This window comes from Ambystoma mexicanum, chromosome 6q, assembly GCF_040938575.1.
Source record: "Ambystoma mexicanum isolate Mex_15411 chromosome 6q, UKY_AmexF1_1, whole genome shotgun sequence".
Lineage (NCBI taxonomy): Eukaryota > Metazoa > Chordata > Amphibia > Caudata > Ambystomatidae > Ambystoma > Ambystoma mexicanum.
The window spans coordinates 1,085,474,376-1,085,490,523 of record NC_090937.1 but is presented as its reverse complement, the minus strand read 5'-3'; the positions used below and the strand labels follow the sequence as shown (position 1 = coordinate 1,085,490,523).

The 16,148-nt window shown below is 45.4% G+C and overlaps 1 protein-coding gene across 11 annotated transcripts in view; it reads right to left on the bottom strand.

The window, feature by feature from the left end:
- Positions 1 to 16,148, bottom strand: part of CLOCK (clock circadian regulator) — a 2,930,945-nt gene that overhangs the window by 2,347,138 nt on the left and 567,659 nt on the right. For 4 of the 11 annotated variants that reach the window (XM_069631637.1, XM_069631640.1, XM_069631638.1 and 1 more), the window contains one exon: positions 6,270 to 6,361. The exons of the other annotated variants lie outside the window; for them this stretch is intronic. In XM_069631637.1, the coding sequence (XP_069487738.1) occupies positions 6,270 to 6,316 (47 nt within the window). In that variant the 5' untranslated portion in view covers positions 6,317 to 6,361. The remainder of the gene's footprint in view (positions 1 to 6,269; positions 6,362 to 16,148) is intronic. 11 annotated transcript variants of the gene reach the window in all.

Below are 16,148 nucleotides of genomic sequence, written 5' to 3'. Positions count from 1 at the left end.
AGAAAGGCCAGGGGAAGGGAGTCATTCCCCCTGGTCTTTTTGAACATTGTGATAAAGGTCAAGGGAAGGGAGTCATTCTCTTGGCCTCAAGGATTTTAATTCGGAACATTGCTTTATTTGTGAACATTGTGAGAAGCCTGAAGAAGCCTGAAAAAGACAAAGAGAAGCAAGGCATTCTTTTGGTACCAAGGTTTTGAGTCAGAACTTTGCTATATTTTGAATTGAGACTTTTTTCAGTCTGGATTTGAAAAGAAGCGCAACCTGGGGAAGGGAGTTTCTCCCTCAGGAAATAGTTCCTTTCGACTACTGGCATGGTAGTCTGCTCCACAGAAGAAGGGAGCCATTGTTCTGCATTAAGAAGACAACCTTTTAGTTTAATTAGAAATGTAAGGGAAGGAAATAGGTTTTGACACAGGACGGTGGACTTTTTATTTTGAACATTCTGACACATCCTTAGTATTGAGTTGAGGCAGGGAAACCCTTCTTAGTAATAGGGCCAGCTAGGTTTAATTTCCGTTATTTTCTGCCCAAAAAAAATCTTTTTTAACAATCATGCCAACTTCGTGTCAGTCTCCTCCTTCCACACCCTTACAAAACGGTGCAGCTCCAGCTCCTTGATGCATCACCACATGCTCATACCTAAGGTAACCTCATCTATTCCCTTTGTGTTCTCCTCACTGTTTTCATGCTTCCTCTGCACCTCCTTGATGCTTCTCTAGATACTTGTTCCTTTTCTGCTCTCAGACAAACACGTGTTGGACTTGTGAGCTCACTTCTCTCTCCTCAAGGTCTCTTCTGCCAACCTTACTATTCTGCCCTTCTTCCCCTTTTCTCTCTCCGATGTTCTCATCTCCTTCCCCCCACTTAGTTCACCCCCCTTCTGCTCACTGATTGTCTTCTTCTCCTCTCCTGTCTCCCCGCTTCTTTCAACTGGTGGTGCTCATATCTTCCACTCCACTGTATCTAGCCTTCTACTTCCATCTATTGGCAGTCTTGGCAGTCCTCTAACATCACTCCATTCACGCTATGCCTTTCTTCTACGGGTTGCCATCCTATACACTCCTTTCAGTCTCCACCTACCTCTTACTGATGGCCCTTCACTCCACACCTTTCACCCTCCTCTTACTCATCTCTCTCTCCATCACTCTGCAGCCTGATGCTCTACCACTCCTCAAGCCATCTCCAAATGTGCTCTCCTGCTTTCTCAAACACCAATACTATTGGGCCTGGATTGAGCTTTAGCTACCTAACCTGATTCACCAATGCACATCTTGACATGGAACTGGACTACTGGTCGTTTGTGGTTGGGAATATGACACTTTCAAGAGTAACTAATTGTGTGTCGCTTGTGGCAGTGTCACAGACCTAAAGATTAAGGGCCTCATCACGAGTTGGGCAGTATCTGGGCTGTAATACGCCTAATTTTATTAGCGTTAGCGCCCTCCGGTCTGGCATTATTATCACGGATTGGGTGCTAACTGTAAATCCCCATTCTCCATTGGGTCCTTTGGACTCAATGGGGAATTTTCGATGCAATTACCATGCAGTAATACCGCCGGTGGTAATTGTGCCAAAAATGGTCATTTTCTCTGCATGTGTACCCCCAGCTCTGAGCTGGGGGTAAACATTCCAGACTCGTGATAGGGCCAGCCGTTAAATGCAGCAGTAATACCGTTACCACCGCATTTAAGGGCTAACGCTCAACCCGTGATGAGGCCCTAAGTGTTGGGTTTGCCATACTCTGGCAGCAGCGGAGCGGATTGCTCGCAGGTGTGTTGTTAACTGCTTACTTACTGCCTTGCTTACATGAACCACTGTTTTGACACTGCAAGTGCCTGTCATGTATTGCAGAAAGTGGGTTGTTGTGCTTGCTCATGCTCTGACAATAGGGGTATGGTTTAAAGTGCTATTTCCAAATCTGCTTGCCTCTGTGTGTGAGTGGTGTAAAACTTCTATGTGCCTTCTGGGACATTTCTTTCAGAGAAGATGTCTGAACCATGTTACATATTTTTAACTCAGTGGGCCTCATTACAGATCCGGTGGTAACCCTGCCGGTGCTACCGGCACGTTGGTTCCGGACGCGTAAATATTTACCGGCGTCTGACTTCCCGGTGTCACTGGGAGATTACAACCCTGCCGGCCCGGAAAGTCAGGCGCTGGTAAAAAGTAAGTCCCCATTCCCATAGAGTCCAATAGGACTCTATGGGAGTGGGGTCACGGAAGCACTCGCACCGTTGCTAATGGTGCTGGTGCTTCCGTCACCGGTCTGCCTACCGTGGCCACTGTGCCCGGCAGGTTCAGACATGTAGGGAACCGTGGCTCCGGCAGGGAGACCTGTCATATGCCGGTGCGGAAATACTGGTGCCAGTAAGCTTACGGGCACCCTTATTTCCGAACCGGCAGGGTCATAATGAGGCCCAGTGTCTTAACGGGCAGTGACACAGGTTAGCTCCATTTCATCCTCCGCTGCCTCCTGTCCGTGGCAATGTGGAGGTACACAGGGCATCCTCCCCACACTGAATGTCAACCCAGCATCACACAGAGATTGGCAGTACCTAGCCATCTTGTCTATCCCACTATCGACAAGTACGGTTAGGCAAGGGACTTTGACACAACTTCCAACAGAGGAAGGAGGTCTAGAAAGATTGCCAGTGGGGGGACTGGAAAGTTTAAGGATGGAGTCATAAAACCTATGGATGTCTATTTTTTTTAAAGAAATCTATCGAAGTACCACCTGAGGGTGTCAGACATATGGAGTCAAAAACGTCCTAAACTACATGGCAAAAGAGCTTCATAGCCCAGATCACAAACATCTTGGTCATGATTTCAATAGTAAAAACCAAAATTAAGTTACATGTTTTTCACACCTTTCACCTCATCTTAAATGTTATCTGGTCCTCCTACTACTCTACTTTGTTTCCACTTACCCTCTATATTCTATTTTAGAACTTTTAACATCCAATCAGTTGGATTCATCTAAGAGTGAAAAAGAGTGAATCTAGGCTGTTGCTAGGAAAGCACTTGCAAACTAACTTACATATCGCATTAACATACAGATCCATCTTCTAAATTCTGAAACAGCAGTCATGCGATCATGATTTATTGGCAGCATGGTTATCTTTGATGGAGCCGATCAAGTGTCTGGACAAAATGGAGGAGGTGGAGCTTTCATGGGGGAAGAACAAGTTAAGGCTAAAGACAACTGATTTGGCTAAAGTGGTTAGTCAATATCAAGATTCTGTCCAAGCTTATCCTGAAAAACTAGAGTATGTCTGGATTTTGAAGGCTTTTAGTCAGAGGAGGGATTGTGATGGTAAGGGATCTGTGATGGCATTGCATGCATATGATGGGGAATTGGTTAGGGTTCGGAAAGTAATGGGATCTGCTATAAGAGGGATAAGGGGGGATGGTGATTCATCTCAAACAGAAAGGATTCAGAAAGTAACACAAACCTATCGGAATTGGCTAATTCCAACGAGAGAAATGAGAGCACAGATGGATGGGGAGAAAATGTTGAAAGCTGTATGTGCTACTAATTCGAAAAATCTATGGGAGTTGATTAATAATGTTGGGAATTTTAGATCAGCCCACATCATGAGCTCGGTAACTGAAGAGAGGTGGGCGACTCACTACACTACCCTGTTTGCGGATCCAGGGCTTGAAAAAGAACTGGGGGATCTCACCGCATGTACGAGATGGGAATTCGCCTTTGATGAGGAGGAGGCGAGATTAATGATTGGGCGCCTAAGCTCCTCGAGAGCTGTGGGCCCTGATGGGTCATCAAACCAGGAATTGAAGAAAAACAGGGAACAGTGGAAAAATTGTTGGTTTCCATGTTTACCCAGATTATGAGGAACAAACAAGTACCAGATTCCTGGTGTGAAGCGCACATAGTCCCAGTCTTTAAGAAGGGCGATAGGGCGTATCTGAGAAACTACCACCCTATCACTCTGTTAGATTCGCTGGGTAAATTGTTTGCAACTGTTTTACTACGCGATCAAAAGGTCAGGGCAGGCAAGAGTGGAATTTTAGACCCACGACAAAGGGGGTTTGTCAAGGAAGTGGGATCTACTCTCAATCTGCTCACCATTAATATCCTACAAGAGAGGGCCCTGGACTCTAAAACGTCAGTCTATATGGCCTTCATGGACATAGAGCAGGCTTTTGATGACGTCCTTAGGGAAAAACCTTGCGCTAAGTTGAGAAAATGGAAATGTCCACTGCACCTGGTGGCCTTATATTCTAATACTTCGGTTAGAATCAGATTATCAGCAAAAGGACATTTGTCAAGAAAGATCTCAATTTACTGTCTCTATATTGCAGATCTAGCAATTTCCCAGAAGGATGTGGTGGCCGTTGCTCCAAGAATAAAATCAGTAGAGGTCCCTCGGATACTATTTGCGGATGATTTGGTGCTCTTAGACAGTACCCCCACTGGCCTACAAAGAAGAATTGAAACATTCAGAAAACATCTTATGGTGAATGGTTTGAAGGTCAATGTGGGGAAGTCCAAGGTACTAGTCAGTACCAGTGATGGCGTCAGCGAATAGAAGAAGGGGGTCAAATTCACGTGAGGGGTCGGACTAAAACCAATAGAAGTAGTAGAGTCCATGATTTATCTGGGTATGGTGGTAAATAGGAATTCAAACGGTAATGGACACTACATCCATTTGAGGGCTAACCTACTTACATTGGGAAAGGCTGCCCACAGGAAATATGGGAGGTTCTCTATGATACCTCTCATATCATTCTACAAACAGAAGGTGGCACAGATTTTAACATATGGGGCAGAAGCAGGCCTAACTCTATCTTGGAAGGTATGGGAGAGATTTGAGGGGTTCTTTTGGCGACGATGTTTAAGGCTGCCAAATTCGCTGCCAATGGATTCTATTAGGTATGAACTGAAGCTGCAATCCCTGGAATCGCTAGTAGTGTGGAAAACTGTGGCCTTATATAGAAAATGCGTTCATGAGCCCTCAGTGGTTACTTTTGCCATTTTTGATTCATCAAGGGATGGACAGGATAAATGTTTTTTTAAGTGGAAAGGAAAGGTAGAGAGGGTTATTTTGGCTAAAGGCATTGAGGTGGTTGATTTGGTGGAAAACCCATTCAAGGTGAAAATAAAAATGCAAGATCTTGATTGGATTACAACAGTTGATAATATGGTATTACCCAAATTGACCTTTTACAATTGACCTTTTGCACAATTGACCTAATTATAGTGGTCCTAATTGACCTTCTGCACAATTGACCTTTATATTATTGTAGCTATTTAGTTAGTATTTTATATATGTATTGGTTTGGTTTTGGATTATAAATAATAAAAGGGGATTGGGTGGGGGGTTGCCGGGTTTTTTGGATTGGGTGGGGGGGAAGGGGTTTGCATATGTCCTAATTGACCTTCTAAATTAGGTCAATTCTCCCGAGGTCAATTCTCCCAAGGTCAATTGTGAAGAGGTCAATTAGTATACAACCAATAATAGGAGTAAGGACAAAATGAGACAAGCTGTGCTAATAGAGCAAAAGGGTTCAAACTGTTTACCATCATATCTTCAAAAATTCCATTCGGCAGTCACTCGGGATCTTCTTCTAAGATGCCGGTTGAACATTTTGAATACAAGAGAAGTCCAATGGGCAAGAAAAATGACGGGTCTAAGCAATGCTCAATGCAGATATAGAACGCAAGTGGCGGGGTAGAAATGCTCTGTCATTTAGTAACGTCTTGCAGATCACTAAGAGGAGTGTGAGCAAAACTTTTGGGTGATCATGTGGATTCTTGTCAAACCCTGTCTGCAGTGGAATGGTGGGAATGGGTTTTACTAGGTGAAAGAATAAGTCTAACCATTGACGTTATGAACCTAGTGGAGTTTGTCTTAAAGGATACTGTTTAAGTGTAAGAGAAACATGCGGCATGGACAACTAGGGTAGGCTAAGTTAGTTCCTCTAATCTTTCAATTTTTAATGGATTTGTTTTTTTTAATCCCTTTTCTAGGTATTGTGTAAGGATTTTATTTTTTAAGATGTTGTTTATGTGATGAAATTCAAGTATGGAACTAATTTGTTTTAAAGGAAAAGAATGTTCAAGGTTTGTCTTAACCAAAATAAACATTTAAATAAAATATATATATCCAGTATGTGACCAAAGCACCTGCCCAAAAAAAGCTTTTAATTGAAATCATAGATCTCCACAAACCCACCCGAATTAAGGAGCCACATTTTACTAATAACTAAGGTGGAACCTTTGGACATAGCAAACATTTAAAACATACCTGTCTCCAATGGAGCTCATCGTATGATTGCTTACAGTAAAGAACATACAACACGCTTCAGTGTTGTGTTAAACATGTGTACTTCTGCTTACCTGAAAAAGTAAACAAAACACAGTTGTTACAGTACAATGCAGTAAAAAATATACTCCTAATCAACTTGTGACCGACATCATACTGCCAAATCTCTTGGATTCGGTGTTACTTTTTATTACTGAAACAAATCCACATGTTATAAGACTGGCTGCTGCATGGAGTTGCAGAACTCTGCAGCTCATCACTTAATAAGAGGGAAACAGGCAGCACATGCAGAAACTCCATACAGTTTACAGCTGTGCAGAAAAAGGTTGGGAATCCGGCATAGTATGCCTGTCCTAAAATTGACGCCATTAGTGTACACACCTCTAGGTTTTCATACAGTTATACACAATGAACATCATACAGAAAGGTCTGAAAGATACATGTCATATTTTACAATGTCATAGGACTTCCTACCAGTACATCCTGGGGGCATGGCTTAAGGAGAGCATCCTAGCTCAATGTAAAACGGCTGAACCCACCCACCTGACATGAACCACCTCCTCATTAGGAGTTTACCATTGCACCTAATATTACCAAAACTGCAAGCTGATCCATCACATGATCTCTGTTCTGGTTCTCAAGCAGCTAAACCCGCCTTCATGATCTAATGTGGAGTATCTAGGCATCGGATAATGGCTTACTTCATCCTCGCATAGCCAGCCTTATGGTCACTTGTGCATTTGCAAACCAATCGGCTTTCAGTACACACCACCTGGCTGGTGCCTCGAAGTCACGGGCACAATGATGCATGTCAGTGAACCTATAAGCAAAATGCCACTGGCTTCCACAGATTTCTGCTAAATTTCGCCAATGGTTGAGGTTGTCATTCTCGTTGAAGAAACATTGTTTCATTGACGATTCATTGATGTTGTTCTTCGAAGTAGTTGAATTTATTTATTTCAATTTATTTTGATGAAGAAAAGTGGTTTGAACAGAAAAATTATACATAAGATCAAGACTGTAGGAGGAAAAATCCCATTGTCACGTGTTTGGAATTGGTGGACTAGAGATTGCTGTAATGTGAAACAGGTTGTGGAGCTGCAAGTTTGGGTTCATTGGATGGGATCAGCATAAAGAGACAGCTTCATAAAACTCTTGAAAGTAGCATTATTTGCTGCGTTCTTCCGAGGGCTTGGATGTTAGGCCCAAACGAAGTGAGGTCATTTACAATGTCTCAAGGATGTGACCGTCCAAGTTCTCCTTGAAAAGCAGTGATTAGTACTATTTGATTAGCACCTGGGACTCGTCCGAGGTGGTAACAGTGGGTTTTCAAAACCGAGCAGCTATCAAAAAATGAAAGTAGGGTCTCTGCATCGATCCCCTCTTCCATGTCCATGATGGCTGAAGGAATCTCCAGGGAGAAATGCAGAATGGGCAGAGTGAGGTGGAAGACTGAGGGGCCAAGGCAAGATTTTCAGGTTCCATGTGTTAATATCCCTGCAAAAATATCACCATACAAAAATATCGACATATTTTTGCGGCAATATTAAGCCATGGAACCTGCGGTGGACACCCCTGCAACTCCCATCATTTTTTAAATGGACTGGGGGACATTATCCCCACTAATAATATTGCCTATGGCCTCACCCCACAACCATATACATATATGGCGATATTATTGGTGGGAATAATATTAGCTGATACCGACTTTGAGCCGGTGAGTTACAGCTTGGCTGGATTGCGGGGGCAGGAGGGGATGGATGGAGAGAAGTGCTAGAGCAGATAGTTTAAATAAATGAACACATTTATTTCGTAATTGATAAAGAGAATCAGGAGTTTTCTCGTGCAGGCAAACTCTTAAAAATATGAACTGAATTGCAACTGCCCTGACTTTATGACATCACATCACCCATCTATACCTTACTTTTCTTTTTTAGCAGACTTTATTAGGCCACCCCTCGCCCCTTCCTAGGTTGTCCATGGACAATGCTTGTTCAGACTATGAACTCATTCACCCATGCGCATGAGGATCAAGGACTGCAGGTCTCAGACAAGCCCAGGTTAATAGAGCAAGGTCGGCAACCTGTGCCCAGTGGTCACCACCAGTATTAACTGGATAAGACCATGAGTCTTAATCGAAACTGGATGTTATCCTGGGAGTAGAGGTGCCACGCCCCTCAGGTAAGGTGGATAAAAGCAGAAGACAACACAGAGGGTGGGGTGTACACCCCTTGTTCAAGCCTGCTTGACAATCGCACGTCACTTATAGCAATGGACAATGAAGACGGATTGCCCTGTGCTATGAACAAGGGAATTGTTTTGGCGGCAGGCTGGATAAATGTGCCAGAAGGCCTAGTCGAAGTATCTAGAACAGTCCATAGTCAGGTAACCAATGGCCTACAAAGGTAAGTGGTCTGGAGGGTGGCTGAGGTCAAATAGGTTAGTTCCCCTTGAACGCAGGATGATGTTTACACTGACTTGCAAGACACGTAACAAATCGCTTCTGTTTGCCATTGTCTGAAATTGGAGCATGAGCATGGTTTCTCTGACAGGGGGAAGTTAGCAAGTGGGTGCAGACAGAGGCAGCAAGAGGCCGGGTGTGTGGAGGTGAGGGGAAGAGGAAGGTGCCAGCCATCAGGGGTGAAGGCGAGCTTACTGTATATTTCAGGCCCATGTTCGGGACTCTTGATTGGTTGGTTCCTACCTTTAGGGTGCTAGTAAACATTATATGCAGGTGGAGGAGGGATTACAGCTCAGGTGGGGAAGAATGATGATGATGATAGCGAATTTATAAAGCGCTCGTTCGCCCAAAGGCATCATGGCGCTAATGCAAGAATCACCACCAACAGAATACAAACCCAATTCAAGATCTTTATTGGAAAAGATATGTTTTCAAATATCTACAAAAAGAAAGGTGATCAGAGATACCCCAAAGATGGAGCGGAAGCTAATTCCACAATTCAGCAGCAGCCACTGAAAAAGCACACCCTCCAACACTAGAGAAGCGCAACGTGGTACCGGGATCCAACATGACGTCAGAGACCTTAAAGATTGATTGGGAACATAGGGGCGGAACTTATCCCATAAGTATTCGGGACCAAGCCCATTGAAGGCCCGTTGAACAATAGACAGTGATTTGAACTGCACCCTTTTGATCACCTGTAGCCAGTGAAGCTATGTACGATATGGTGTACGATATGGAGTACAATCCACCAGCCATACTGGAGAATTTTGCTGAACTTGCAAACGGTGATTCAGATGCAGAGGTTGCGCTAAATAGAGGGAGTTGCAATAATCAATTGCACTCAAAACCAGTGCTGCCACAACCAGTGCATGTAACTGGGAGGGACTAAAGGCCAGGACTTTCCGCAGGATACTCAATTTAAAATGACCAGTTTGACAGACTGATGACACTTCAGTGGCAGACAGAGAAGAACACGTTACTTACCAACTGGTAACGTTCTTTGGACTGGATGTTCCTCCAACGTATTCCTCATCTTAGATGTATTTTCCCAGCTTTAGCTGCTTCAGAAACTTTTTCTTGGCAGATGGCGCTGTGCGTCAATGTCGTTGAGTCAAAGTCCCTCGAAGGCCTCCGTCGAGGGTGACGTCATCGGGTATACAAGTAGCACGCCCGGCTCCCGTTGGCCTCAGTTCTGTTTTTCCCCTCTTGCTTTGCCGTATAGATAGTGTAGGTAGCCAGGTGTTAGCCTTGCAAGAGTTGAAGTGGTAATAACACCGGAAAATCTACAGAGGGGTAGGATGGGAGGGCGATGGGGAATACGTTGAAGGAACATCCAGTCGAAAGAACGTTACCAGTTGGTAAGTAACTTGTCCTTTCAAATGGATTTTGTCCTCCAACGTATTCCTCATCTTAGATAGACTCCCAAAGCAGTGTAAAAAGCTCTCTGGAGGAGGGAGTAGATTTTTTAAGAAAAATTAAAAAATATGATATAGCTGAATATAATACTGCTTTCCCAAAAGCAAGCTCTTTAGAGTGGGAAGCATCCAGATAGAATTTAGAAAAAGTTGCACAAGTTCACAAATAGATTTTATGGGAACACCTCTTTGAAGGGCTGTCAAGGAGGCTATGCCTCTGGTAGAATGGGCCCTCAAGCTTTCTGGTGGATCTTTGCCTGCCAATCTGTAGCATTCTGAAATGCAAAGCACAATCCAACGTGATAAGGTTTGTTTTGACACTGATTGGCCTAATTTCCTTGCGGTGTAGCCAATGAAAAGTTGATTATCCACTCTAAGCTTGGAGAGCCTAGAAATGTAAAAGCTTAGACCTCTTTTCGGGTCCAGCCTGTGCAATCTTTCCTCCTCCTTACTGGGATGAGGTGGAGGATAGAGTGCGGGCAGAATGATTTTCTGATTTAAATGGAAATCAGACACAACTTTAGGTAAGAATGAGGGTTTAATCCTCAATACAACTCTGTCCCTGTGGAACACAGTATAGGGTGGCCCAGAAGACAGTGCCTGCAACTCGCTCACTCTTCGTGCAGATATTAAAGCAACCAAGAAAACTGTTTTCAACGTTAGTAATCTTAATGGACATGTGTGCAAGGGTTCAAAAGGGGCACACATTAAAAACTTTAGAACCAGATTAAGGTCCCAAATTGGGACTTGGAAAGAAGGAGGGAACAAATTGGTGAGTCCCTTTATTGTATTATCAAAAGGAATTTTAAAGTAGGAACACTCTTCCAAAGAGCGCTTGAAGATGGAAAGCGCTGCAAGATAGCCTTTAATGGTCCCAGCATTGAACCTCTATGTGCCAATGATAAGAGGAAAGATAATACTTCTGGAATAGGAAACAGAAAAGGATCAACATTCTTTTCCCTGCACCAGTTGCAAAACTTCTTCCAGCGGCAACGGTACAAAGATGTTGTTGCTGGCCTTCTCGCCGAAAGCAACCCCTCCATGACATCATCCTAAAGGTCCCAATCCTTGTATCTCAGCCTTTCAGATACCAAGCATTAAGGTTGAGAGTCCTGACCTCTGGATGGAGAATCTCTGGCCCTCCATTTGTGAGAGAAGATCCTCTCTCTGAGGAAGACGTAACAGAGGATATGTCTAGAAGGTCTGGGTACCATGTTCTCCTGGCCCAATCCGGGGCAATTGGGATCATGCGGTTTCCAAACTGCCTCAATCTCTTGATGACTTGAGGAATGACGGGAATCGGAGGTAACGCGTATAGCAGTGGGAAATTCCACTCCTCCACGAACGCGTCCCCTAGGGCTCCTCTCGGGGGAAATTCCCTTGAGCAATACTTTTCGCACTTCCTGTTGATTCATGTCACAAACAAGTCTACTTGAGGGGTTCTCCAAAGGGTGAAGATCTCCTGAAGGACTTCCTGAGCCAGTTCCCACTCGTGGGACACCGTACTCTGCCTGTTCAGAGCGCCCGCCCTCATATTCTCCTCCCCGGCTAGATGAACTGCTGTTAAGGAGATTCCTTCTTGAATTGCCCAATACCAGAGCCGCATTGCCTCTCTGCACAGAGGTAGTGACCCTACACCTCCTATTTTGTTTAGATAATGCACGGCCACTGTTTTGTCTGTCATTATCAGGACATTTTTTCCCCTGACAGATGGCAAAAAAGCCTTCACCGCTAGTCTGATTGCTCTCAGCTCTAAAAGGTTGATGTGTAGTTTGGACTCCGATGGAGACCAACAACCGATGATTGTCATATCGTTGGCATGAGCTCCCCACCCCATGAGTGAGTCGTCCGTCACTACTGTAATCTCCGGCCATGGTTGCCAAAAATGTTCTCCTTTTAGGATGTTCTCTGTGCAAGTCCTCCACAGATGATCCTGCTGAACCTTGTTCGGAATCTGAAGGAGATCCTTCATTTGTCCGGAGAACTGGGACCATTGAGTCTTTAGAGCCCATTGAAGGGATCTCATCCTCAGGCGTGCTTCTGGCACTAGGAAAATGCAGGATGCCATGAGGCCAAGCAACCTCAAGAAGTCATAGGCCTGGAGATTTTGGGCATTTTGGAATTTGGAAACCATCTGAAGAATGTCTTGAGCCCTCGACTTGGGAGGCGAGCTCTTTCCCAAGGATGTGTGTAGTACAGCCCCTATGTACTGGAGCTGTTGGGAAGGTGTCATTTGTGACTTCTTGAAATTGAGGGAGAAGCCGAGTCTGTGGAGGAAGTGGCAGGTGACTTTCAGATGATTCAGGGCTTGCTGGGCAGAACACGCCCTGATCAACCAATCGTCCAGGTAGGGGTAGACGTGAATCCCCCCTCTCCTGAGGTGCGCTGCCACCACTGCCATCAACTTGGTGAAGACCGTCAGGGCGGAGGTCAACCCGAATGGTAGGACTCAAAACTGATAATGCGAATCGCCAATCGTGAACCTCAGGTATTTTCTGTGCTTGAGATGGATTGGCACATGAAAATAAGCATCCTGAAGGTCCAATGACACCAACCAATCCTGAAGTTGAAGGGCTTGAAAGATCTGAGAAAGAGTAACCATCTTGAACTTGTCCTTCCTGAGGAGCTTGTTCAAGCCTCTTAAGTCCAAGATGGATCTCAGTCCTCCGTCCTTTTTGGGGATCAAAAAATATGGGGAGTACCATCCCTTGTTCCTCTCCGCTACAAGTACTGGTTCTATAGCACCTTTCTCTAGCAGGGTTAAAACTTCCTGCTGTAGGAGCGGGTCTGGAAGCTTCAAAGAGTGTTTCCCCGGTGGATTGTTTTGAGGTTGCGTTAGAAAAGGAAGGCAGTAACCATGGCCTATTATTTCTAGAGCCCAAACATCTGAAGTAATGGTATGCCATTCTTGCAGATGCTGTGACAGCCTGCCTCCTACAGGTGTCTTGTGATGCAAGTCCTCAAAGTGGTTTTGTGGTGGTTGCTGCAGCTGCTGATGGCAAAGAGGCTGTAGCTGGGGCTGGCTTAGCACGTTTCCCTCGTCCACCATGAGTTGCTTTTCTCTGGCCTCTTTGACTAGCAATTCCTCTCGCCTTTCCATATGAGGAGTAATAACGATAGGATCGGCCCCTCCAAGACTGACCTGATGCACGAAAAGGCTGAGGTTGCCCAATAGCAGCTCCTAAAGATTTGGCAGCCACTTTTGAGGTCTGCAACCTCTCAAGGCTCTCGTCAGCCTTGTTGCCGAAAAGGTGAGACCCGGCAAAGGGCATGTTCAAAAGACGGTTTTGCACGTCTGGTGCGAAACCCGACTTTCGCAACCACGCAAATCTGCGCATTACTGTGCTAGTGGCCATGGACTTGCTCAAACTATCTGCAGTGTCCAATCCAGATTGAAGGGATTCCTGCATGGCCTCCTTTCCATCTCCAACGATGGCTAGGAATCCTTCCCTTTCTTCTCCTTCTGGTATGTGCTCCGCCGCCATTGCAATGCACTCCCACAGAGTGTACGAAAATGTTGCCAAGGCACATGTGGAGTTGGCCGATTTTAGCTCCATACCCCCAGCTGAAAATACCTTGCGTCCCCAACCATCCACATGGTCCCTATCCGGAGGGATGGAAGGGTAGGCCACCTTATTTGAATCTGTGGCTGCCTGGACCACCAGACTCTCTGGAGTAGGATGTTTGGACAGATAGCTGGAGTCGCTACTGGAAGGGCAGTATTTTGAAGTGAGGGACTTATTCACAGGAGGAATTGAGTCTGGGGTCTCCCAATTTTTGGCCACCCTATTTTGTAAGGCTACATGAAAGGGTAAAATCGGATCTTCGGTGGGGCCATGATCCAATATGAAAGTCAGGTGGTCATCCTGGATGAACTGGGTTGGTGGTTTAGCCCATCCTAAATAATCAACCACTTTTGTCATCAGCTGCCTGTATGAGGGACTGGCATGTTCCCCTGGTTCTGGTCTGCCAAAATCTGTTTCAGGTGAAGTGTCAATTCCACTTGCGTTATGCAAGGTTTCCACTAGATCCCTCATTCTGCTTTCCTCAGAAATCAGACATTCTGGGACATTAGGGGTGCCATACTCTAGGCCAAAAGGAACCTCTTCCTCCTCCTCAGACCTCTCTTGTTCTTCAACAATTGAAGTTAAGGACTTACAATATGCAAGGTGTTGCAGTAGAGACTGAAGGCTTTGCAGTCTTTGCATCTTTTTCTTTTGCTGGTATTTTTTTCTTTTGCTGCTATTTTGACAGTTTCTGGCTGAATTGAAGCTTTTGAAACATTCGACGCCGAGGGCTTCGAGGTCGACAAAGGCGTCAATGGCATATATTGGCGCAACTAGATAGTAATCGTCGACGGAGCTGGCTTCGAGGGTGTTGAGATGCTCTTTGAAGACTCGCCTTTCGAGGTGTGTCGGGTTCCAGACGGCATTGGTGACCTTGAGCGGTCGACTCGACTCGAGTGATCTTTTTCGCTCTGGGTCCTGAATGGTTCCCGATCTTTCCTCCTTCGATCTCCCGGACTCGAGGGTGCGCGAGTGTCGGAACGGTAACGCTCCCGGCCGGCTTCCGAGGAAGGCGCGGACCGAGGCTTAGCCTTTTCAAAAACCTCCATCATTATTATTCTAAATGCTTCCCATTCTCTTGGGTGATTTGTCCGAAGGCGAGGTGGAAGGAGACCGGTGGCGTCTCTCTTTTAGACTTTTTCATCGAAGACGAAGAGTGGTGTGAACCACTTCGGGACCTAGACCTATGCTTATGCCTTTCGCGTCGAGGAGATTTCTCTTCATGGGATCTCGACTCGAAGCTTGAGGCTTTTCGGTCGGGTTTTCGACATACCTGTAGTTTCTCCCTTCCTCTCTCGCAAGGCCTTGCCCGTCATTGCCTAACACTTCGTACAGGCCTCCATGTCGTGTCCTTCACCGAGACACCACAGACATTCTCGGTGTGGATCCGTGATCAACATTTTGGGCCCGCAGGATTTACATTTCTTGAACGCGGGGTAGTCGGGGTCGATGACGAGGACCTCTCGAATATCTATTTCACAATAACTGCATCACAGAACTATCGAGGCGCGCCGAGTCTCCGAAGCAACATGCACTAAGTAAAAACAGAACTGAGGCCAACAGGCACTGCGCATGTTACTTGTATTCCCGATGATGTCATCCTCGATGGAGGCCTTCGAGGGACTTCGATTCGACACCATCGACGCACAGTGCTCTCTGCCGAGAAAAAATGTCTGAAGCAGCTGAAGCTGGGCGAATACATTGGAGGACACAATCCATTCGAAAAGGAGATTTTCCCCCCAAGATTCTTAACAACCAAAGCAGAAGAAGAAACCAACACTAAGATCTCGGTCTTATCCCCATTAAGTTTAAGCTAGTTTCAGCCCCTCCACCTCCCTACGTCCTCCAGGTAACTCCTAAACTGAGTAGCGGGATTGGGATGTACCTGATCGAGTCACACAATAATGTGTGTATCATCAGCATAGGAGTAGCACTGTAGGCCCTGGGAGTGAATGAGCTTGACCAGGGCTGAATGTAAACATTAAACAGAATTGGGTCGAGCCCTGAGGCACCCCACAAGTGTGAGACACAGAAGCAGAGCAAAAAGGTGGAAGAGAAAGAGTCTGTGAATGTCCATCAAGAAAAGAAGAGAACCAAGATAGAGGATGGCTGAAGAACAGAAATGCTGAGCAGGGCTTGGGATTTCAGAATGCAAAGAGGAGAGTAATAGGAGATCGAACCGCCAAATAAGGGGGCCAGAGGTTAAATCTGATGTGCAGTAGAAGGAATTTGAAAAGAGAAACATTCTACATAGACTGCCAGCATATATGGAGGCAATGGACTGAGGTTGGCAAGATAAAGGGAGGAAGGTTATAGAGAGTGCAGGTGGCCAAGAGGAGAACTTTGTTGATTGGGCAAATGGATGGAAATACCCAAGAGGAGGCTGGTGTATTTAAAGTTCTAATCATCCATTATA